General features: G+C 38.3%; 1 protein-coding gene across 1 annotated transcript; it reads left to right on the top strand.

The window, feature by feature from the left end:
* The first annotated feature begins 2,021 nt into the window (after nucleotides 1–2,021).
* On the top strand, nucleotides 2,022–8,637 carry LOC107792672 (DNA-directed RNA polymerases II, IV and V subunit 11-like). Its single transcript, XM_016614909.2, has 5 exons — nucleotides 2,022–2,178; nucleotides 2,255–2,344; nucleotides 2,483–2,561; nucleotides 6,005–6,100; nucleotides 8,280–8,637. Exons 1-5 carry the CDS (start codon nucleotides 2,126–2,128, stop codon nucleotides 8,310–8,312), a joined length of 351 nt encoding a protein of 116 aa, XP_016470395.1. The 5' UTR covers nucleotides 2,022–2,125; the 3' UTR covers nucleotides 8,313–8,637.
* Nucleotides 8,638–24,306: the final 15,669 nt, after the last annotated feature.

The raw sequence follows: 24,306 nt of genomic DNA, 5'->3' as shown, positions 1-24,306 counted from the left end.
AATACTAAGAAAAAGCTTCACTTAGTAAATTGGAAGGATGTTACTAAATATAAATTAGAAGGAGGGCTAGGGATCCACTCAGCTTTCAAAAAAAAATATGGTTATGTTCGCTAGCCTAACATGGAGACTTATTAATTATCCGAACAATCCTTAGGCTTAATTAATTTCTAGTAAATATACCCAAAAAAATCACTATAAATTCTTCGTTTATCTCGCAACCCTAATAAAAGGTTGAAAAATCTACATGCAAGGGACCTTGTGGCAACCTAGCAGAAAATCTAACATTAATGTTTGGATCTCTAGATGGATCCACAATGCCCCTAGCCTTAGAAATAGTATTGAAGGCCCCCACCACCTATCGGATTATAGTATCACTCTACAATACCTCATAAATGTTGATAACTGAGATTTTTTTAAAATCTCCTTTGATCTCCCCAGCTCCTTAATTAAAACAAATTAAAGCCACCCCTATCCCTAACGACTTAAATGGTAGTAAGAATTATATGACTTGGGATATGAGTAGTAGTGGTTTGTTTACCTCTAAGTCGTGTTATAAGCTCCTACAAGAAAATTACTCGATCAATCCAGAAAAGAAGCTGATTACAAATGGATTTGGAATCACAGTGCCCTAATAAAATTAAGTTCTTTATCTGGCAGTGCATACACAATAAAATACCATGTAGATCATACCTCCACCATATTGAAATCAATATCGATACCAAATGCCCCATTTGCAAAGAAGGGCCAGAAGATGCCACTCATATCTTCATTAATTGTCCTATAGCTACTCGTTTCTGGTTAAATCTTGGATTAATTCTGGAAAAAACTGATGATGATACTCATTGGCTAATTACCCTAAAGAACTCTAACCTACAAGGCAGTAACCAACATTGTCAATGGATAAATATTTTTCCTTTTGCTATTTGGAACCTTTGGGAAAATAGAAATAGTAATAATGTGAACAACCATGATCTAGATCTTAATGTGAATCTAGTTCTTTATCAATCATGGGAATATAACTTCTTTATTGAAAAACCTCCCTCCAACAATCAAAAATCAAAATATACATTCATTGGTCAAAACCCCCCACTATCAAGCTTAATATTGATGGTACTTTTTAAAGGACAAATTTACATGCAGGTATAAGAGGAGCCTTTCGTAATAATAATGACAATTGGATTATGGGATTTTACAAATCTTGTTATGCAACATGTCCTTTGCAGGCAGAGTTACTAGCAATGGAGCAAGGCCTTAAAATATCTTTGGATATGTCATTCCCTACATTAGAAATTGAATCGGATTCCTCATAAATGATTAACGAAGACAATGCCCTTACTAACAATACTTTACTTAATTGCAGGTTATTGATGCACCAGTTAAAAATACCAATGATCAGACATAACTTCAGGAAAGGCAATACAGTAGCAGATCGACTAGCAAAGGAAGCTATCAAGAACTTCAATCCTAATAGATGTTTTTACCTTGCTCGTCCACCTCTTTTTGTTGAAGCTGTTTTGGAAAAGGACAAGGTCTTTGTTTTGGATCAAAACTTTTAAGTACCAATGTTTGTAACATCCTAGTAGTTTTGAACAATAGTAATGTCCTTAGAAACTATATAGTAACTATGTAAGTCTTTTACTTTATTATTAATATAAGCTTCCTTATCGATAAAAATAAAATAAAAATTGTACCCAAGTCTCTTTGATACATCCTCCTCCATGTAATAATATGACACACAAAAATTTCCCAATTAGTTTTTTTTGTATTTCATTAGTGCTTGATTAATTTTCCGAACAATAAATTAACATATCCAGTGTGACATGTTTTATTTTATTAACTTAAAGAAATAAAAATAGTCGCGATTGCTAAAACTTTTTTAATCTAAAACAGTAAGAGTTTGTTAAATATTTAATGAGTATCAAAACAATTCACTTTTGGTAAAATTAAAGAACCAAAATTATTCAAGCGTATATTTAGGGGACTATTTTTAACTTACTCCAAAACATAAGTGATCATTTTTGTCATTTTACTTTTTAGCTTCTCCAACATGTTGTTTCCCCACATTTTCAGATGCCGCTGAAATTGAATTGTATTTGTTGAAGACGAAGAAGAATAGGAGAGAAAGATGAATGCTCCAGATCGTTACGAACGATTTGTCGTTCCTGAGGGCGTTAAGAAGTAACTACTCTATTTTCTCACTTTATAGTGTGTGTTAGTTGAACAATGGGTTAACGATTTTCTTAAATTTAATTAGGGTTTCGTACGAGAGAGACACAAAGATCATAAATGCAGCAACATTCACCATTGAAAGAGAGGAACACACTATCGGAAACATTCTTCGCATGTAAGTAAAAACAACTTGAATTGCTCATTTTTCTCTTTTTCTGTTAAAGTTTCATTCTTTTTTCTTCGAACATTCCTGCACCATTGTAAAGACCCTGATTTTTTGGTAATATTCACATGATTATTTTGAACATAACAGGCAACTGCATAGGGATGAGAATGTATTATTTGCTGGTTACAAGTTGCCTCATCCTCTTCAGTACAAAATCTTGCTCAGGGTTAGTATTAATCCTGTATATTTTCTTGTTTGTGCCTCTTTCTTCAGTTTTTTTTTTTTTTTGTGTTTTTTTGCTCGTATAATTGCAATGCATTTAAGTGCTCGTTTGATTGGTTGGTATGGGGAATTAATCACGCTATAAAACTCCGCATTGTTTGGTTACTAGTTTGTTTTCCCTCATAAATAAATAATACTTGTATAAATTATGCGGGAAGGTATGTATTTTTTTATGTGGGATAGGATGTGAAATAACAATACGGGTATTAGCAATACATAGATTAAACGGCAAAGGGCCAAATATATCCATGTACTTTCGAAAATGGTTTAAGAATATCCTTCGTTATATTATTGGGCTATCTATGCCCCTGCCGTCATACTTTGGAAAAAAATACCCTTATTTTGGATGGAATGTCATGTGGCAGCACCGGATTAATATGACTCATTTCTTTTTTTACCCGATTCCTTTAAAAGAAACCCACTACCGGACCCAAATTTCAAGAGTTGTGGACTGGTTGTTGTGCACGTTTCCATATCTCTATTCTAGCATTTCACAACCATTTCAACTGATACGTATTTACAGAATAAAACCAAAAGAAAAGCCAAAACAAATCCATGCTAAGGAAATAAATATTGGCCAACTAATAATTTGCACGTCAATTTCTCTAACATGCTTTCTAAATAGAAATAGACTAGGTACGAGAAAAATAAAATTGGAAAACTGCAACTAACATATATATGCAAATCTGGATAATTAGCCAAAAGTAAAACTGGAAATCAAAGACTAACGCACTTACATAATGTACCAAAACTACATCACACAAAAGGACGTAATTTTGTATCTTCTTTGTAATACCTATTAACTCTTTTTTCATCTCACTAAAACCAACACAAAATAGTTAAGAACTATAACTAAAATACTGGAGAACACAATTCAAACAAGGCTGCATATTTCAGCGCATTGAACCCCATAAAGGTACACTAAAAACGGCAAAAAACAAGTCCAAAACTAAGAATACAACTGCAGCAAAAAGTCCACACTCTTGAAAACAGCCCACAACTCTTGAAATTTGGGTCAGGTGGTGGGTTTCTTTTAAATGGATAGGGTAAAAAAATAAAAGAAATAAGTCATTTTAATCTGGTGCTGCCACGTGGCACTCCATCCAAAATAAGGGTATTTTTGTTCCAAAGTATGACGGCAGGGGCATAAATAGCCGAATAGTACAACGAGGGGTATTCTTAAGCCATTTTCTAAAGTATAGGGGTATATTTGGCCCTTTGCCGTAGATTAAACATTCAACAAAAGATTAATCTCAACATAACTAATTCCAGGGGAAAATGCTGAAACTGTCACACATTTGTTTCTACATTGCAAGATTACAGACCAACTATGGAAAATCTTTATTAGTCTTAGGGGTATTTCATGGTAAATGCCATACAGGCTTAAATATGTCCTTTATAGCTGGGAAGAAGCTGGAGCTGAAGCAACTAGTAGAGATAGATGGAGGACTGTCCCGGCTTGTATCTGGTGGACAGTTTGGAGGGAAAGGAACAATAGATGTTTTGAAGATAGAAGCAATCCAGTGCAGAAGATCAAACTCAATTGTATTCTTCTTTTTTGTTTTTGGTGCAAACAGATTTACATAGAAGATACATTGACAATCATAGACATACTAAGATCTTGCTAGGTCTCGAATTAGAACATCTACTAATCCTCTCCATGTAAATCTGGTTTTCAGTGCAACCTATGTACTGATGTTTTTAATATATACAATAGTTACCAATTCAAAAAAAAAAACTAATTCCTAATTCCTGCATAACTTCTCTTTGAACCAAACAACCCCTTAAAGTAAGACAAATGTGTATATTTTTTTATGTGATAATTGTGAGTGCGAAAAAAAAAAAAAAGATGGCTTGGAGCAACTAGGAAATGTCGTAGCTTGTTGTATTGCTCACAAAGGATAGCAAGATGCACGAGTCAAGCTAGTTATGTTCTAAAGGTGCACGTAACAGAAAGAAGGGCAGTGAGTATTCACAAACAAGGATGAATACGGGAAAGATAGGATTGTATTCACTAGATAAAACCTGTTCCTATTACTTATAAGAGTAGTTGAAAAATCTGAATTGATTGGGATGGGAAAATAAAGCTATGGAAGCTGGAAAGATGTGTCATGCATTTAGTATAGTAAATTAGAAGGGTAATTTCAGTGCCCCGAAAGCAAAGTAATACGGTTACATTTTCAGTGCTTGCTAAGTGCAGATAGCTAGTGTATGGTTTTCCAGCTAGTTGATCGCTTCGGTGGATATTCCTCTGCAGAAATGACCAATTTAGATTTCAAACTGAGAAGTGAGTAGCAAAAAAAAATCAATTATTGACAGTTAAAAAGATTCTTTGGCTCCTTTTCTTCATTCCTGTAGAAGCTTTCACGCTTCAAGACTTTCCTTATGCTATCTTGCACCTTGAATATGACTTTAACAATTAATAAAAGAGGTGTTAAATTTAAATGGAATATTTTGAGCGGGTCGTAGGTGACAGTGGAATAGACTACAAAAATCATGTATTACATGTGACAAGACAAGATTTAACGTTGTAGGTCGGTCATAACTCAAACGAAAATAATGATTTGTTGGTTTTTGAATTACTCACATAAACACTGATGAGTAAAACAGTTGTAAAGCTACAATCTGGTGAAATATACAAAGGAAACAGAAAAAGAAAATCACTAGAATATCCTTATATTTATAAAAAAAACAATATACTGTCTCCTATTGCATACGAAGTCTACTAGAGCCAACCAGCAAAGCCGCTCCTGATAGACCATACAAAATCGGGGCAAATCACTTCCTCCCACGCCAAATCATACTATATAACATGCCACTGCTTCTTTTGCTAGAGGGCGACTAGAGCAGTTACCTTACTGAATTAACCACCTCCATTTATTACAGTGTGCTGTCCACTATTTGTTTAATTTTAAGCATATTAATGGAATGGTAGGAATTAGTTGTCTGGTGATTAGATAATAGGTTGTTAGTCTTGCAGTCCTGGTGGTTGAGTTTTTTATATGTTAGTTTTATTGTAGTTTTTGTTAGTAGCTTATTTGATTTGTTAGGTCTTCACTATATACTCATTTTTCAGAGTTTCTGCGTTATAAGATTCCAAGGTTGTATTTTCTTCCGTAGTGTAGGAAGAATAGAATCTTTCTTTTTTTGAGAATGAAAAAAATTGTGAATATTTTCCCTGTTCAGGGGTGTACGTCCTGAAATGGTTGCTGCCAAAGCAGTCATGTCTTCTGCATTATTGTTTCCGCTGTATTTCTTGTGGATTTGTATAGAATCTCTTTAGGTTCTAATTTGTCTGTTGGATACTATGATGTTTTACTGCAATCTTCTTTGTTTTTATGCACTTAGATCTTGTGGATTTGACCTATTGCTTTGTTTGATTTGTAGATTCAAACAACAAGCCAGTCCTCACCTATGCAGGCATATAACCAGGCTATAAACGATCTTGATAAGGAACTTGATCATCTAAAGAATCAGTTTGAGGTACAGTTATCTTTTAATTTCTCTAGCTTGTTTCAAGTAGATGTTGTCTATGTACTATAATATGTTACCAGCATCAATGCAGGCATCATTTTTGGCTTCGGATTTCAAGATGTTCAATAATGTTTGATTGTCATAAGAAGAAAAAAAATCAAAAGAGTTAAAATATGTACTTAGGAAGTTTTAAATATTTCGAAAATCTAAATAGATAATCCAGCTTTACTTTTGCAAGGTTACCTTTTACTTGAAAAAGTGTATGGTTCTTTAGTACTTATTTCCTTTTCTTTTTTTTGGTTGGATTAGTTATGGTTCTCGCTCTTCAGTACTTAAGATGAAGCATTAATTAAAAATCTTTTATGTGGTGTTTTCTTTATTTTTTATATGAAATACTATGGTTCTACACGGGATGGACGCAAAGTGTTGAAAGCATCTAGAGTTTAAGCTTCTTTACCTTCTTCTTGGGATACAAAAAATGGTACGGAAGATAACCTGTTAGATAAGCTCTTACAGTTTCTTGTCTCGAACTTGACACTGATTTAAAACTCAATTTAAAAACTGAAATGAGAGATGTTATAGTGATGGCTATTCTTCTAGAGTTCCTTAATACTTCTCAAAATGGACAGTTAGATCCTATGACAATTCTCCTGGTTGAAAATTCTTGAGGGGACAGCTTGCGCTCAAAGAATTTCCCTACTTTTTCCTTTCCTTCTCAAGCACCGTGATGCTCAGTTTAGTCTCGCCATGATTGTCTTCCCTTTTGCCACCTAATGATCCAAAAAGTTATAAACCCTTGAGCAAAAAAAAAAAGATACCAGTTACCTTTTTCTCCTTTCCTCATTGCTATTAAAGGGGGACTCCACTTATTTGCTAACAGTGAGCCTGTCCATAAGCTGCTCAATTACCCCTGGGAAAAGCCCCATAGGTCTTGAAACTTTGAGAACTGAAAAGCGGTGACCATGGACTGGATTGTCGTTCTCCAACCACTTGCTTTACTTGTTGGTCATTGATGTCATAGGAAAGACAAACAATATTTATAGACTCCATTGCAGAACATACGAAAAGGTCAAAATGATGAAAGAGGAGAGGTGAAAAAATCCTCTTTGTTGGCCACCTTTTTCTTTTTCTAAAACATTTAACTATGAGAATCTTCAAAATCTAGCCGTATAAACAGGAAGATTGAACAAAACGATCATTTTATCACCATATAAACAGGAAGATTGAACAAAAAGATCATTTTATCTCTAGATCTAATATGACAACAGTTAGACAGAAGAGAGCTTATTGAATCTAGTTGCAGGAGAGAGCTGAAATAGAGGGTGAATGAGAGCTGTTGCCAGGGGAAGATCCGCTGGCTAGTCTGATGCTAACCTAAGCCTTCTAACTCGGGGGAGTTTCTAGAGAGAGAAAGTAGAGAGAGGTGACTTAAGACGCGTCCTTGGCTATTAAGCTATGATTCAACCATGTGAGAGGTTCTTGACATGTGATTTGAGAGGACTAGTGAAGAATTTGCTTTGTGAAGTTTGGATATTAGAAGAAAGAAAACAAAAGTTAAATTAATTCTTTACCTTTTATCTTTGATTCTCTAATCACAAACTGTTTGTTGATTAAAAAAACATGAGCAGGGTGAAAGCTAGATAATGAACATGAGTGAACCCTAACCCTGTTATCGCTAATTAGAATAGGAATCTCATCCACAAACAATCCTAGGGAAGCTTCAAAACAAGCCAAAAATTATCTTTAGATATGGTCTAGTCTCCTCAGCTCAGTTATGGAGAGGGATTGCTTATTCACTTCTCTAGCTGATTCTTTTGCAGAATCAGACACCATCGTCAGGGGATGTATCTTCCTTTTCCTTTTCTTTTTTCTTTGTGTTTTTTCCATATCACCCTTTTGCTTTTGTAATAGCCTGGTCCATCTGGTCATTGCATGGAAAGTATTACTTCATATATTTGACCTACTTAATATTTGGAGAGTCGAATTCTTAGGGAAGAAGAAGCTTTATAAATGGGCTAAAAAACTTCCTAACAGGTAGGAGTGTCCAGCTCATAAGTTTTGAAGTCGCTCTATTGGCTTTATCAGATTTTGCATCTTCATTTTCGCATGGTGACAAGTGAATGATTTTTACTTGAAACATTTCTCTGTTCGTTCATATTATGATGTTTAGTTTGTTCTCTTTCTGTAGGGCGAATTGGCCAAGCACTTGAGGAACTTATAAGCCATTCGACAGTGATTTTTGGTTCTAAACAATGGTGCCTCGTACAGTTCCTAGTTCTATGTAGGTTAAGGAGTTTGTTTATTCAAGTCTTCATCTGTATGTATGTTCAACCAGCAAATACAGTTTGGCTCGGCAGTAGCCCAGGCTTCGATTTAAACTATTTGCTTTCAATATTGGCAAGCTGTACTTTGAAAGTCTGCTGTATGCCTCAAGTCTATTTCTGGGGGTCTTGAGAAGTACCTTCTTTGTCTTGGATCTTTTCTTTAACATTATCTTTTGCATCAGACTCAATGTTTATCGATATAAAAAGTACAGGTAAAGTCAAGTTGCTTCTCTTCGTCTTCATATTTTTCTCTCTAATCTTGTGTCGTGTAAACCAACAAGGTAATCTTATAGGTGATCAGCAAGGCTGATATCAGGACCTTTGGCAGGCTTTTTGTATCTTTTTGGTTTAGTTTGATTTTTAATTATCTTATAAATATTAAATTTTAATCAAGTTTCAAATTTTTACAATCAAAAGGAGGTATTTTAGAATACCTCTTTTTCTTCTGCTCATTCTCCTTCTCCTACCAGCCTTGAACTCTTGACCTAGTGGAATTGAGAGGACTCTCTCAACCATTAGGACAAGAATGGCCGGTGTCTTCTTAACAACAAGCAAAATTATTTATTTAATCTCGTAATATAAAATGGGCCAAGCCAACAAGTTTGAGAATGGTCCATATTCATGAAAAAAAGTCCAATATTGAGTGAGCAGTGTCTTTGCGTCATTGGGCAAATTATTAAGGCCCAAACAGCTAGGCCCACAAGTTAGTGAACACCTCATGTTTTGGGTAATTTGCACAAATAGGACGCTACGATGTCACTATTAATTTTTTAACCCCTCTTGTCTCATGGGCAGAACTTTAAGTTTAACAAGTGTTGCTCCTCGCTTGCTCCATAGGCAAAACTTTTGACTTTTGACATTAAAAATTTGCCTGTGGGGCAAGCGGGTCAAAAATCAAAACCATCAACTTTAAGGTCATTGGGCGTAATTTTCTGTCAAGTTTATCTAAACAATATTTCAGATGAAGTAGATGTCATCTTTATATCCTATCTTTTTGGTTCGTAGTTAGCATGTAATTTGTTTGAATATATAGGTACTTGGTAGTTTATATATTAAAGAGTTATGAAATCATCTTAGTTGATGAAAAAAAAAGGAAATCATCTTAGTCGGTAATTATTCAAAATTTAACCCTTCTTGCTAATGTAGCTATCTTATAGTCCATACTCAACTCAAACTTGGAGAAATTTGAAATTTATTGCGCAGCCTTTTCTTATAACCAAGTTCTGTAATTGACTAGTAAATTCCAGAACTTTAGTGTTAGTTCTGGTTTTTTTTTTTAACTTTTAGTCCGCGTCAAAAATTATTTACGTTCGGTAGCCAAAAAAATATATAAAATTTGTATAATTTTTATATATAACATATAGAATGTATGTGTGTATATATATATATATATATATATATACACACACACAAAAACTATATATTTTTTCAACTATTATTTTAAAAGAGGTTATACAACGTCATTTTCCCTTAATTCTTTCTATTCATGTCCTCTATAGCAATGTTCATTTTTCAATGGTCGCTGATCTTACCAAACATTGCAACCATGCACATTTCATACCACGTGTTGCGGGTAAATTGGAAATCGTAAGAAACTAACAATTGTTGTACTTAAATGTGTTAAATGATTTATTTCATAATTTCTTTTTACTTCTATTTTTGAAGTTGCTCTAATAATACTACCCATATTTCTTTTCGTCAGAACTAACAAGAAGGGTGTAAAGATTTTTTTTTTTTTAACACAACACTTGGATATTTTATATATATAATAAAAAGGGTGTAAAGATTCAATTGTAACAATAGTAATCAAGGGATTATGGTGATTTGAAAACAAATTAAGTGAAAAAGAGAAGTTTACCACCAAACTATTGAAGTTTTAGTAATTTATTTCATATTAAAGCTTACTAACTGGAACATATTTTAATGAATTCTACGTTACTTCAAGATGAATGGAAATGGATATCAATATAAGTTTAGAGATATATTCATAAGCAATCAAATTATATAAAAATAACACAATCACAACATTTACTCGATATTGAAAAATAAGAGGAGTAAACATATTGTCGATCGATGTTTCATATGATCTTAGTGCCCACGAATACTGGAATTTCTTGTAACCCATATAATCTTAAATATCACTTTTGATTTTTACTTTCCGTTCATTTGCCTCGATAGGTGCCACTTTTTTATGGAGTGTTTACAATATTTTAGTGAGATTGTTGTTACAAGATCATTTCTTCTTCAAGTTATTATGCTTAAGTTGAAGCGTTCTCCCTTATTTCCTCAGCTAGTCTTTCGTGGTAGTACGTAGGGGAGATCCTCTGACTCTTGTAAAGGTGCGAGCTTATTACATCCTATACCTGACGGAATTTTTGATGTTCTTGCTCGTCTATAATTATCCCTATTTACTTACCTCTGCGCCCTTGTGCTCGTAAGATTGCTTCTGAACTGAAATTTTTGACTGTCTTCCCAGTGGCACCGTCTTTTATTTTCATAACACTTATATGGTACCTTTAACAATCCCAACTCCTATCTGAATATTTCTCAAGGATGACGATGTCATTATATCTGCGAGACTGAATTCTCTATGTTGGGTTTCACTACGTTTATCTTGCACGATCTGTTGATTTATATGTATCTTCTTGTCTAGCCATAACTAGACTCCTCCCGATCAACCACTAACTACTCGTTGGTCCATTCTCATATCTATATTATGTGTAATCTTTCTTGGGTTATTTCCTTTGTCTTAAGTTACCTCTCGTAGTGGCTTCTTATGTATCAAGTGTTCATTCACAACATTTATCAATATCATCTGGTGCGGGAACCCTTACTGCCTCTCCCCGGCATCGTGCTTGTATAATGTTCTAAAGTTGTAACATATCTATAGGGTCTAAATAAATGCAATCTCATTCCTTTCACCTTTTTACTGAATTCTTCCTTTTCTGTTTCATAGTTACCTCATTATCTTTGGCGTCTTTTTACATCTTCAATGACATCTTACTCGCCTTGTGGTAACCCTTATGTGCCAAGGATAATTGAATATCTTACGCACTACGATGACACCTAGTGTAACTGGCACACTTAGTCCCTTAAGCTTAACTCTGCTCACAGTTCTTGCTTTAGATAAGCGTCTTGTTAAATGACCTTTAAAGGTTATTCGTCTGTTGTCCATTCTATTATTGTTGAAATACGATCTCTGTAATTCTCATGATGCCGACTATTACCAATTCTTTCGATCCCTAATTCATGTTTGATTTTTTTAATCTTGTTTACTATCCCATACTAATTTCTACTACTCCGGTGGTCTAACTTTTTCTTCTGGTAATCACGTTGGATTCACCAACTCATTTCTCGAAATGAGAATATGAATTTAGGGCTTATATTTTTATTGTCTCGAGGCATATCTCCTCTTGTCTTTTCCTTCACTTGACTATAGACTGTCATTCTGTCATATTTTATTTTACTGTTGTCACGACCCACATCTACGTGACCGGCGCCCGACACACTATCCGACCCGAGTGAACCAATCCATATGATGCACCCAAATCATGTGCATGAAAACCAATTTAACTGCGGAAGCTCCTCGAAAACCATATACATTTTTAAGTTAAATGATAAAATATTTTCCAATTCAAAATCACACATGACACCCTTTCATGATAATAACAATGAGAGTAAGTAAAATAAATATACTTCCATGAATGTTATGTACAACCCCGTTATACAACCTTTCACAACCATCTATGGAGCCTCTATAACAAAGAATAGAACCAACGGTTGGAGAAATTCCAACAAAATAAAATAAGGAAGAACATGATAGCTACCACAAGATAAAAATGGTGCTTCATAATACCTTGGAAAGAGAGTCATTCTGGCCTGACCGCATGCCATGTATCATACATCATCCTGAAACATGTAAAGTCAGCAGGTCCCTACAAGGCCCCCCTAAGGGCTGAGTACACCACAACGGTACTCAATAAGTGTCATAGACTCTCTCTAACTTAAGTTCTTGGGACAAACTTTATAAAAATAATTCACCAATATTTGAAATAAAACGATAAGAATTTCTATCAATTCATGACCCTTGTCGTTTTGAACCAAAGCCATGTGAAATATAACCCACAATATAAACTTTTAAAATGCTTACACCAATTCAAGATTTTGGATAAAATCATACAAATTCATTTTATTTGCTTTAAGTCATTGAAATCACTTTCGGCTCCTTAGGCCTAAACATAAGAAAATCATCCTTACCTTTCACTGGGAGTACTATACCATCACCGACATAAGAAGGTCAACTAGGTTATGTACCTAGCGGCAAGTATCATATACCCTACTTGATCAGGTCGTCTCATCGTAGTGCCGTACGAATCGACTCAGCCATGCTAATAATAGCACAAAATAGTACTCTCTCGAGGGAGAGCACTCTGCCGTAGTCTATACCACAAAGTGGCCATCTACGCCTACACCGACACGTGTAATTTTATGATGACGAACACAATCAATCTCGGTGAACACAAGTAACTCCCAAAACATTAGATATTTCAAAAATAGATTCATAGCATAGTAGCTTCAAAGGATCTATTTTTATCAAATCATAGCATTAATATAAAATTTAAATCATTTGAATAAAAATTAAATAAACAACCTTTTACATGCAAAAGCCTTTAGCAATTTAACATAAATCTTTAAAAGATACCACAAGGGCTATTCTGCATATCAATTTCCAAAAGAAATACTTTCCATGAAAACTTTTCTTTAACACTCAAATATGTATACTCTTGTCAATACATAAGTTTTGATAAAAACTATAACATTTACCTTGAGTGTCATTTAGCCAACAAGATTTAAAATAAAATTTTACAAAACGACATGACACTACATATGCAACATAATATTTTAGTACATGAAGATATCCGTACTTGTTTGTCCCCACAAATACGAAAGCACATTTGCAAACAACTTAAGTATTAACTTGAAACATGCTTTTAGAGAAAGTCCCTCGAGAAGAGTAAGTTTTAATCAACTTACCTCGCTTTCGCTTTATTAATATTATAAGCTTTCAATCCTCTTCTATCATTCCAATGTTGATTAAAAAGCTCAACATCACCAACAAGTTGATATGTACAATTAGATATCTTAATTACATCAAAATATGACCTAAGATATTAAGCAATATGTCACAACCCGGATTTTCCACCCTCGGGAGTCGTGATGGCGCCTACTGATGTGAGCTAGGCAAGCCAATTATTGAACAAATTACCTTTTTTTTACCTATTTTATACACTTTAACATTTATAAAACAATAACTTGTAAACAACATGAATTTAGAATAAGCGTAAGAAAAGCAATAAAATATCTGAACATGTAACTAATACAACTGTTTAAGCCTTAACCACCCAGAACTGGTGTCACAGTACCACAGACGATCTAAGAGTGCTAAATACAGAGTCTGAAAATAAAGATACATTGTTTCCGAATCAAAGAAATGAAACAATAAATAAAGGATAGAGGAGACGCTAGGGCCTGCGGACGCTTGCAGGTCTACCTTGGATCTCCGCGTGGACTGAATGTAGCCACCCAATCTACGGTCCAAAAGCTGCTCCGGGATCTGCACATAGTGCAGAGTGTAGTATCAGCACAACCGACCCCATGTGCTGGTATGCCTAGCCTAACCTTAGCGAAGTAGTGACGAGGCTAGGACCAGATTACCAAACAACATGTGCAATTCAACTATATACAGAGGAAAAGAAGAACAAAAATAAATAGTCAAATATGAGGGGGGAAAGTGTTGCATGCTGCGGGGGAAATATCAATTCATAATAGAAAAACAACAGGTAATTGAAAGAAACAACATATCTCGGATATCAACAAAGAACCAGAATCAATAAGTGCACGACATCACCTCTCGTCCTCACCAAAGCAATCAAGTAATGAAAATGTGCACGGCTTCATCCTTCGTGCTTTTACTCTCGTCCTCACCATATAATCAATATAATCGTCATGGAATGGTACATCGTACGACATGGTATCACCCTTCTTGCTTTACACTCTTTCCTCACAAATCATACACGGCATCACCCTTCGTGCTTTAACACTCTCTCACCAAAACAATACACGACATCACCCTTCGTGCTTTAACACACTTCCTCACCCAAACAACAATCACAAATAATAGAGCAAAGGAATAAATGAAATTATAATAAGAATCCCGGCAAGGGAACAATAGATCAACAATCAAGTCCCAGCAAGGGAATAATATCAAAAGAAGCATCAACATCCTGGCTAGGGAGATAATCATCAAAAACAACAAATTCCCGGCAAGGGAGATAATATAATGATTCTTCTCTCTTTTTCACTTTCACTCCACAACTCACTTCACAACTTTGAGCCAATGCTCTAAAAGGTTCAATTTCCACTTATACTTTCACATTTCATTGTACAACTTGAGCCAACGCTCCTCAATACTCAAATGTCACAATTACTTCCACAAACTTTGCCCAACAATAGAAATCATCATCAAAGCAAGAATAATACAATGAAGCCATAATAATCACAATATAAGACTCACGGGCATACTTGACACTAACGTACAGATACTCGTTACCATGCCTATACATCGTACTCGACAGATACTACATAGCAAATAGGACTCGACTCCTAATCCCTCAAGATAAGGTTATACCAAACACTTACCTCGATGCAACGAACACAATTCACGTCTCAATTATCGCTTTACCCTTTGATTCCACCACCAATACCTTTGTATCTAGACACATGTTACTTAATTGCATCAATAAACGCTAAATGAATCAACTCCAATACATGAAAATGAGTTTTCCAAGGTATTACCCAAAAAGTCAGAAATCACCCCCGGGCCAACATGGTCAAAACCCAAGGTTCGAGCCAAAACCCGATTACACATTCCCCCACGAACCCAAATATATAATTTATTTTGAAATCGGACCTCAAATCGAGGTCCAAATCCCCATTTTGGATACCTAGGTTCTACCCAAAACACCCAATTTCCCTCATGAAAATCATTGATTTTGAGTTGAAATCATGTTAAAAAATATTAATGATTGAAGGAAACGAGTTGAAGTTGACTTACAATCGATTTGGAAGAAGAGTTGTCTTTGAAAAATCGCCCAAGAGTGTTTTAGTTTTGAAAGAGTGTGAAAAATAGGAGTTTTTCGACTAAGTGTAAAAATTGTAGGTTGCAGCTATGGGAATTGCGATCAGGGTTCGCAATTGTGAACCCCGACCTCTACTATATTGGGAATTGCGAACAACCTCTCGCATTTGCGAGATGGGAATTGTGAAGATTGCATCGCATTTGCGACTACTAGCTAGGAGGGGAGGCATCGCATTTGCGATGGATTTCCTTGCAATTGCGAGGTAGCTGGCCTGGGCCAATGTTCGCTTTTGCGACAAGGCCTTCGCATTTGCGAGCCAGGCTTCGCAAATGCGAAGCCTGCAGGCATGCAATGTATCAGCTGAATACTGCAATTTCCCAAGTCCAAATTCCACCCCGTGGCCTATCCAAAACTCACCCGAGCCCTCGGGGCTCCAAACCAAACATGCACACCAACCTAAAAATATCATACGGACTCGCTCGTGCATTCAAATCACTAAAATAACATCAACAACTATGAATTTAGCATCAAAATCATGAAATTTTCTTAAGAACTTCAAATTTCCAATTTTCTCAAAAACGATCCAATTCACGTCGTTTCAAGTCCGTTTCTTACCAAATTTCACAGATTTATCTTAAATCATATATAAGACCTGTACTGGGCATTGGAACCAAAATACAGGCCCGATACCATCAATTTTTAATCACAATTCATTTCTAAAACTCATAAATAATTTCAGAAAATAATTTTCTTTGAAAATTTATTTCTCGGGCTTGGGACCTTGGAATTCGATTCCGGGCATACGCCCAAGTCCCATATTTTCCTACGGACCCTCCGGGACTGTCAAATCACAGGCCCGGGTCCGTTTACCCAAAATGTTGACCAAAGTCAAATTAATTCATTTTATAGTTAAAATTTATCATTTTCACTGATTTTCACAAAATGGCTTTCCGGCTACGCGCCCGGACTACGCATGCAAATCGAGGTGATGCCAAAAGAGGTTTTTAAGGCCTCAAAATGCAGAATTTACTTTTAAAATAAGTGATGACCTACATCCTCCACCTCTAAAACAACTGTTCATCCTCGAACGGACAAAAGAATGAAGTACCTGAGTTGGGGAAAAGATGGGGATAACAGCTCTGCATATCAGACTCGGACTCCCAGGTCGATGCCTGAGCAGGCTGACCTCTCCACTGAATACGAACAGAAGGAAAACTCTTCGATCTTAACTGACGAACCTGCCGGTCTAGAATAGCTACCGGCTCCTCCTCATAAGACAAGTCCTTGTCCAACTAGACAGTGCTGAAATCTAACACGTGGGATGGATTGCCGTGATATTTTCGAAGCATGGACACATGAAACACTGGATGCACGGCTGATAAGCTTGGTGGCAATGCAAGTCTGTAAGCCACATCTCCTACTCGATCAAGAATCTCAAATGGGCCAATAAACCTAGGGCTAAGCTTGCCCTTCTTCTTGAATCTCATCACGCCCTTCATAGGAGACACTCGAAGCAATACCCGCTCACCGACCATGAATGCCAAATCACGAACCTTGCGGTCGGCATAACTCTTTTGCCTGGATTGAGCTGTACGAAGCCTATACTAAATAATCCTGACCTTGTCCAAGGCATCCTGAACCAGATCCGTACCCAAGAATCGAGCCTCTCCTGGCTCAAACTACCCAACCGGCGACCGACACCGCCTACCATACAAAGCCTCATATGGAGCCATCTGGATACTCGACTGGTAGTTGTTGTTGTAGGCAAACTTTGCTAAAGGCAAAGACTGATCCCACGAGCCTCCAAAGTCAAAGACACAAGCTTGGAGCATATCCTCCAAAATATGAATAGTCCTTTCGGACTGCCCGTCCGTCTGAGGATGAAACGTTGTGCTCAACTCAACCCGTGTGCCCAATTCTCGCTGAACTGCTCTCTAGAAATGGGAGGTAAACTGCGTACCTCGATCCGAAATGATAGACTCAGGCACACTATGAAGACAAACAATCTCCCGGATATAGATCTCAGATAACCTCTCGGAAGAGTAGGAGACTGCCACATGAATGAAATGTGCTGACTTGGTCAGCCTATCAACAATAACCCACACTGCATCGAACTTCCTCTGAGTTCATGGGAGTCCAACAATGAAGTCCATAGTGATATGCTCCCACTTCCACTCAGGAATCTCAATCTTCTGGAACAAACCACCGGGCCTATGATGCTCGTACTTAACCTGCTGACAATTTAAACACCGAGCCACATATGCAATGATATCCTTCTTCATTCTCCTCCACGAATAATGCTGCCGCAAATCTTTATACATCTTCGCGGCGCCCAGATGAATAGAGTATCAGGAACTATGGGTCTCTTCTAAAATCAACTCTCATAGTCCATCCACACTAGGCATACAAATTCGACCCTACAAACTCAAAACTCCATCATCACCTAAGGTAACCTGCTTGGCACCTCCGTGCTGCACCGTGTCTCTAAGGACACACAAATGAGTATCATCATACTGCCAATCTCGGATACGCTCCAATAAAGAGGAACGAGCGACTATGCAAGCTAGCACACGGCTGGGCTTAGAAAATCCAACCTCACGAACTGATTGGCCAAAGCCTGAACATCCAAAGCAAGCGGTCTCTCACAGATCGAAATATAAGCAAGACTGCCCATACTGGCTGACTTTCTACTCAAAGCATCGACCACCACATTGACCTTTCCCAGATGATATAAGATGGTGATATCATAGTCTTTCAACAACTCCAACCACCTTCTTTGCCTTAAATTCAACTCCTTTTGCTTGAACAAATACTGCAGACTCTTGTGATCCATGAACACCTCACATGCCACGCCATACAGATAATGCCTCCAAATCTTCAATGCATAAACACTGGCTGCCAACTCCAAATCATGAACCAGATAGTTCTTCTCATGAATCTTCAACTGCCGCGAAGCATAGGCAATGACCTTGCCATCCTGCATCAACACCGCACTGAGTCCAATACGAGATGCATCATAATAAATTGTATAAGGCCCCGAACCTGTGGGAAAAACCAACACCGGTGTCGTAGTCAGAGCTGTCTTGAGCTTCTGAAAGCTCGCCTCACACTCATCCAACCATCTGAACTGGGCACCCTTCTGGGTCAACCTGGTCATCGGGGCTGCGATAGATGAAACCCCTTCACGAACCAACGATGGTAGCCTACCAATCCCAAGAAACTCCGAATCTCTGTAGTTGATGCTGGTCTTGGTCAGTTCTTGACTGCCTCAATCTTCTTCGGATCAACCTGAATACCCTCTGCTGATACAACATGACCCAGGAATACAATTGAACTCAACCAGAACTCACACTTCAAAAATTTAGCATACAACTGACTATCCTTCAAGGTCTGAAGAACCACTCTAAGATGCTGCTCGTGCTCCTCTTGGCTATGGGAATAGATCAATTTATCATCAATGAAGACTATCACGAATGAATCCAAGTAAGGCCTGAACACCCGGTTCATCAAATCCATAAAAAGCTGCTGGTGCAATTGTCACCCCGAATGACATCACCAGGAACTCATAATGCCTGTACCAAGTGCGGAAAGCTGTCTTAGGGACATCAAATGCCCTAATCCTCAACTGATAGTATCCAGATCTCAAGTCAATCTTCAAAAATACCTTGGCACCCTGAAGCTGATCAAACAAATCATCAATCCTCGGTAATGGATACTTATTCTTGATTGTAACCTTGTTCAACTACCGGTAATCAATACACATTCTCATCGATTCGTCTTTCTTCTTAATAAACAACACCAGCGCACCCCAAGGTGAAACACTAGGTCTAATAAAACCCTTTTCAAGCAAGTTTTGCAACTGCTCCTTCAACTCTTTCAACTCAGGCGGGGCCATACGATACGACGGGATAGAAATGGGCTGGGTGCTAGGAGCCAAATCAATGTGAAATTCAATATCCCTGTCGGGTGGAATACCCGGTAGGTTTGAAGGGAATACCTTAAAGAACTCACGAACAACTGGCACAGAATCAATAGAAGGAACCTCAGCACTAGAATCACGAACATAGGCCAAATAGGCCAATCACCTCTTCTCGACCATACGCCGAGCCTTCATATAAGAGATAACACTACAGGTAGAATGATCGAGAGTCCCTCTCCACTATAAACGAGGTAAACCTGGCAAGGATAAGGTCACAGTCTTGGCATAACAGTCCAAGATAGCATGAAAAGGTGATAACCAATCCATCCCTAATATGACATCGAAATCAACCATGTCCAAAAGAAGCAAATCTACACGATTCTCAAGACCCCCAATCACAACTACACATAAATGATGGACTCGATCTACCATAATAGAATCACTTACCGGTGTAGACACATAAATAGGAGCACTCAAAGAATCACTAGGCATGACCAAATATGGTGCAAAATAAGATAACACATAGGAGTACGTAGATCCTGGATCAAATAAAACTGAAGCATCTCTACTACAAACCAAAATAGTACATGTGATAACTGCATCGGAAGCCTCAGCCTCAGGCCTGACTAGAAGAGCATAACATCGGGGCTGGGCCCCACCACTATAAACTGCATATCTGGGACGGCCTGCTACTGGTTGGCCTCCACCTCTAGCGGTCTGGGCTCCACCTCTAATACCTCTACTTCCACCTCTAGCACCTCTACCCCCACCTCTAGCTGGCTGGGCGGGATGTGGAACACTCGGTGCCTGAACCATGGCACAGGAACCTTGATGCTGAGAGCTACTCGGTGCTCGAGGGAAAAACCTAGCAATATGACCCATATCACCACAAGTGTAACAAGCCCTCGGCTGCTGAGACTACTGACCCTGACGACCTGAATGACCACCCCGAAAACTCTGAAGCAGCGGTGCACTGATAGGAGCTGGTGGTGCACTATAGGACTACTGATCAGAATACTGCATCTGAGGACCACAACTACCTAAAGCACCGTGAGAGACCTGGAAAGGCCTGGGAGAATGGCCTCTACCATACGAATCTCTGCCTCCAGATGAGGTACCACTGAATCGGCCTGAATGACGAGGCTTCTTGTCAGACCCTGACCACCTCCCTGCGACAGAACCATCTCCACTCTCCTGGCCACATTGGCTGCCTCCTGGAAGGAAATCTCACTCCTTGTCTCCCTAGCCATCTGAAGACAAATCGACTGAATAAGTCCCTCAATGATCTTCCTCACCCTCTCTCTCTCAATGGGAAGTATGATAAGAGCATGACGAGCCAAGTCGATGAATCTGGTCTCATACTGGGTAACAGCCATAGAACCCTATTAGAGACGTTCAAACTACCTCCGATAGATCTCTCTTTGAGTAATAGGGAGAAACTTCTCCAGAAATAACTGAGTAAACTGCTCCCAAGTCAAAGTTGGTGATCCGGCTGGTCTAGCCCAGCAATAATCTCTCCAGCAAGTCTTGGCGGATCCAGACCAGCGAAAAGTAGCAAAATCGACCCCATTGGTCTCAACTATCCCCATGTTCCTGAGAACCTCATGACAATTGTCTAGATAATCCTGGGGATCCTCGAAAGATGCAATGCTGAAAGTAGTAGTGAAGAGCTTGATGAACCTATCCAACCTCCACAAAGCATTGGCAGACATAGTTGCTCTATCACCGGTCTGAGCTACCACACCCGGCTGAATTGCTCCAACTGGCTGAACTACTGGAGTCTGAAAATGGGGAGCTACCTACTCCGGAGTACGAGTAACAGGAGTCTGGGCTCCTCCTCCAGCCTTAGAGACGACTGGTGCTACAGGAAGCAAGTCTGCCCGGGTGACACTCTCCATAAGGCCCACTAGACGGACCAGAGCATCCTGGAGTACTAGGGTAGCAATAAACCCCTCTGGGACCTGAGCTGGGCCTACAGGAACTGTCTGGGCTGGAACCTCATCAGTAAAGTCAACTTGAGGCTCCCCCGCTGGTGCTGCTGCTCTGGGCTGAGCTCTGCCCCTACCTCGGCCTCTAGCACGGCCTCGGCCTCACCCTCTGCCCCTCGTGGGAGCTACTGCTGGGGGCTCGGGCTATTGGTCAGTGGATGAGGAAGTGCGTGTTCTCGCCATCTGCGAAAGAACAGAGTAGAAATTCAATTAGAATTGAGAAACCAAACCGCACGATAGGAGAGAATAAATGTGAAGTTTTTCCTTACTCTGTAGCCTTTGGGAGATAAATACAAATGTCTCCGTACCGATCCCTCAGACTCTACTAAGCTTGTATGTGAACTGTGAGACCCATGTAACCTAGAGCTCTGATACCAACTTGTCACGACCCGGATTTCCCACCCTCGGGAGTCGTGATGGTGCCTACTGATGTGAGCTAGGCAAGCCAATTATTGAACAAATTACCTTTTTACCCATTTTATATACTTTAACATTTATAAAACAATAACGTGTAAACAACGGGAATTTAGAATAAGCGAAAGAAAAGCAATAAAATATCTAAACATGTAACTAATACAACTATTTAAGCCTTAACCACCCAGAACTGGTGTTACAGTACCACAGACGATCTAAGAGTGCTAAATACAAAGTCTGAAAATAAAGATACACAGTTTCCTAATTAAAGAAATGAAACATGAAACAAAGGATAGAGGAGACGCCAGGGCCTGCAGATGCCTGCAGGTCTACCTTGGATCTCCGCATGGACTGAAGGTAGCCACATAATCTACGGTCCAAAAGCTGCTCCGGGATCTGCACATTGTGCAGAGTGTAGTATCAGCACAACCGACCCCATGTGCTGGTAAGTGCCTAGCCTAACCTCGACAAAGTAGTGACGAGGCTAGGACCAGACTACCAAACAACTTGTGCAATTCAACTATATACAGCGGAAAAGAAGAACATAAATAAATAGTCAAATATGCAAATATGGGAGGGGTAGCATGCTGCGGGGGAGATATCAATTTAGAATAGAAAGACAACATGTAATTGAAAGAAACAACATATCTCGAGTGTCAACAACGAACCAGAATAAATAAGTGCACGACATCACCCTTCGTGCTTTAACTCTAGTCCTCACCAAAGCAATCAAGTAATGAAAATGTGCACGGCATCACCCTTCGTGCTTTACACTCTTTCCTCACAAATTATACACGGCATCACCCTTCGTGCTTTAACACTATCTCACCAAAACAATACACGGTATCACCCTTCGTGATTTAACACTCTTCCTCACCCAAACAACAATCACAAACAATAGGGCAAGGGAATAAATGAAATTACAATAAGAATCCCAGCAAGGGAACAATAGTTCAACAATCAAGTCCCGGCAAGAGAATAGCATCAAAAGAAGGATCAACATCCCGGCTAGGGAGGTAATAAAAAAAAACAACAAATTCCCGGCAAGGGAGATAATATGATGATTCTCTTCTCTTTTTCACTTTTACTTCACAACTCACTTCATAACTTTGAGCCAATGCTCTAAAAGGTTCAATTTCCACTTATACTTTCACATTTCATTGTACAACTTGAGCCAACGCTCCTCAATACTCAAATGTCACAATTACTTCCACAAACTTTGCCCAACAATAGAAATCATCATCAAAGCATGAATAATACAACGAAACCATAATAATACAATATAAGACTCACGGGCATGCTTGAAACCAACGTATAGATACTCGTCACCATGCCTATACGTCGTACTCGACAAATACTACATAGCAAATAGGACTCGACTCCTAATCCCTCAAGATAAGGTTATACCAAACACTTACCTCGATGCAACGAACACAATTCACGTCTCAATTATCACTTCACCCCTTGATTCCACCACCAATTCACTTGTATCTAGGCACAAGTTACTTAATTATATCAATAAATGCTAAATGAATCAACTCCAACACATGAAAATGAGTATTCCAAAGTATTACCCAAAAAGTCAGAAATCGCCCCCAGGCCCACATGGTCAAAATCCTAGGTTCGAACCAAAACCCGATTACACATTCCCCCACGAACCCAAATATACAATTTGTTTTGAAATCGGACCTCAAATCGAGGTCCAAATCCCCATTTTTTGAAACCTAGGTTCTACCCAAAACACCCAATTTTCCCCATGAAAATCATTTATTTTGAGTTGAAATCATGTTAAAAGATGTAAATGATTGAAGGAAACGAGTTGAAATTGACTTACAATCGATTTGGAAGAAGAGCTGTCTTTGAAAAATCGCCCGAAAGTGTTTTGGTTTTGAAAGAGTGTGAAAAATGGGAGTTTTTCAGCTAAGTATAAAAATTGCAGGTTGTAGATATGGGAATTGCGACCAGGGTTCGCAATTGCGAACCCCGACCTCTGCTATGTTGGGAATTTCAAACATCCTCTCGCATTTGCGAGATAGAAACTGCGAAGATTGCATCACATTTGCGACTATTGGCTCGGAGGGGAGGCATCACATTTGCAATGGATTTCCTCGCAATTGTGAGGAAGCTGGCCTGAGCTAATGTTTGCATTTGAGACAAGACCTTCGCATTTGCGAACTCGCATTTGCGAGCCAGGCTTCGCAAATGCGAAGCCTGCAGGCCTGCAATGCATAGCTGAAAGTCTGCAATTCCTCAAGTCCAAAATCCACCCCGTAGCATATCCGAAATTCATCCGAGCCCTTGGGGCTCCAAACCAAACATGCACACCAACCTAAAAATATCATATGGACTCACTCGTGCATTCAAATCACTAAAATGACATCAACAACTATGAATTTAGCATCCAAATCATGAAATTTTCTTAAGAACTTCA

The sequence above is a fragment of the Nicotiana tabacum genome, chromosome 10 (genome assembly GCF_000715075.1).
Source record: "Nicotiana tabacum cultivar K326 chromosome 10, ASM71507v2, whole genome shotgun sequence".
Lineage (NCBI taxonomy): Eukaryota > Viridiplantae > Streptophyta > Magnoliopsida > Solanales > Solanaceae > Nicotiana > Nicotiana tabacum.
This window is presented reverse-complemented; position numbering and strand designations above follow the sequence as displayed.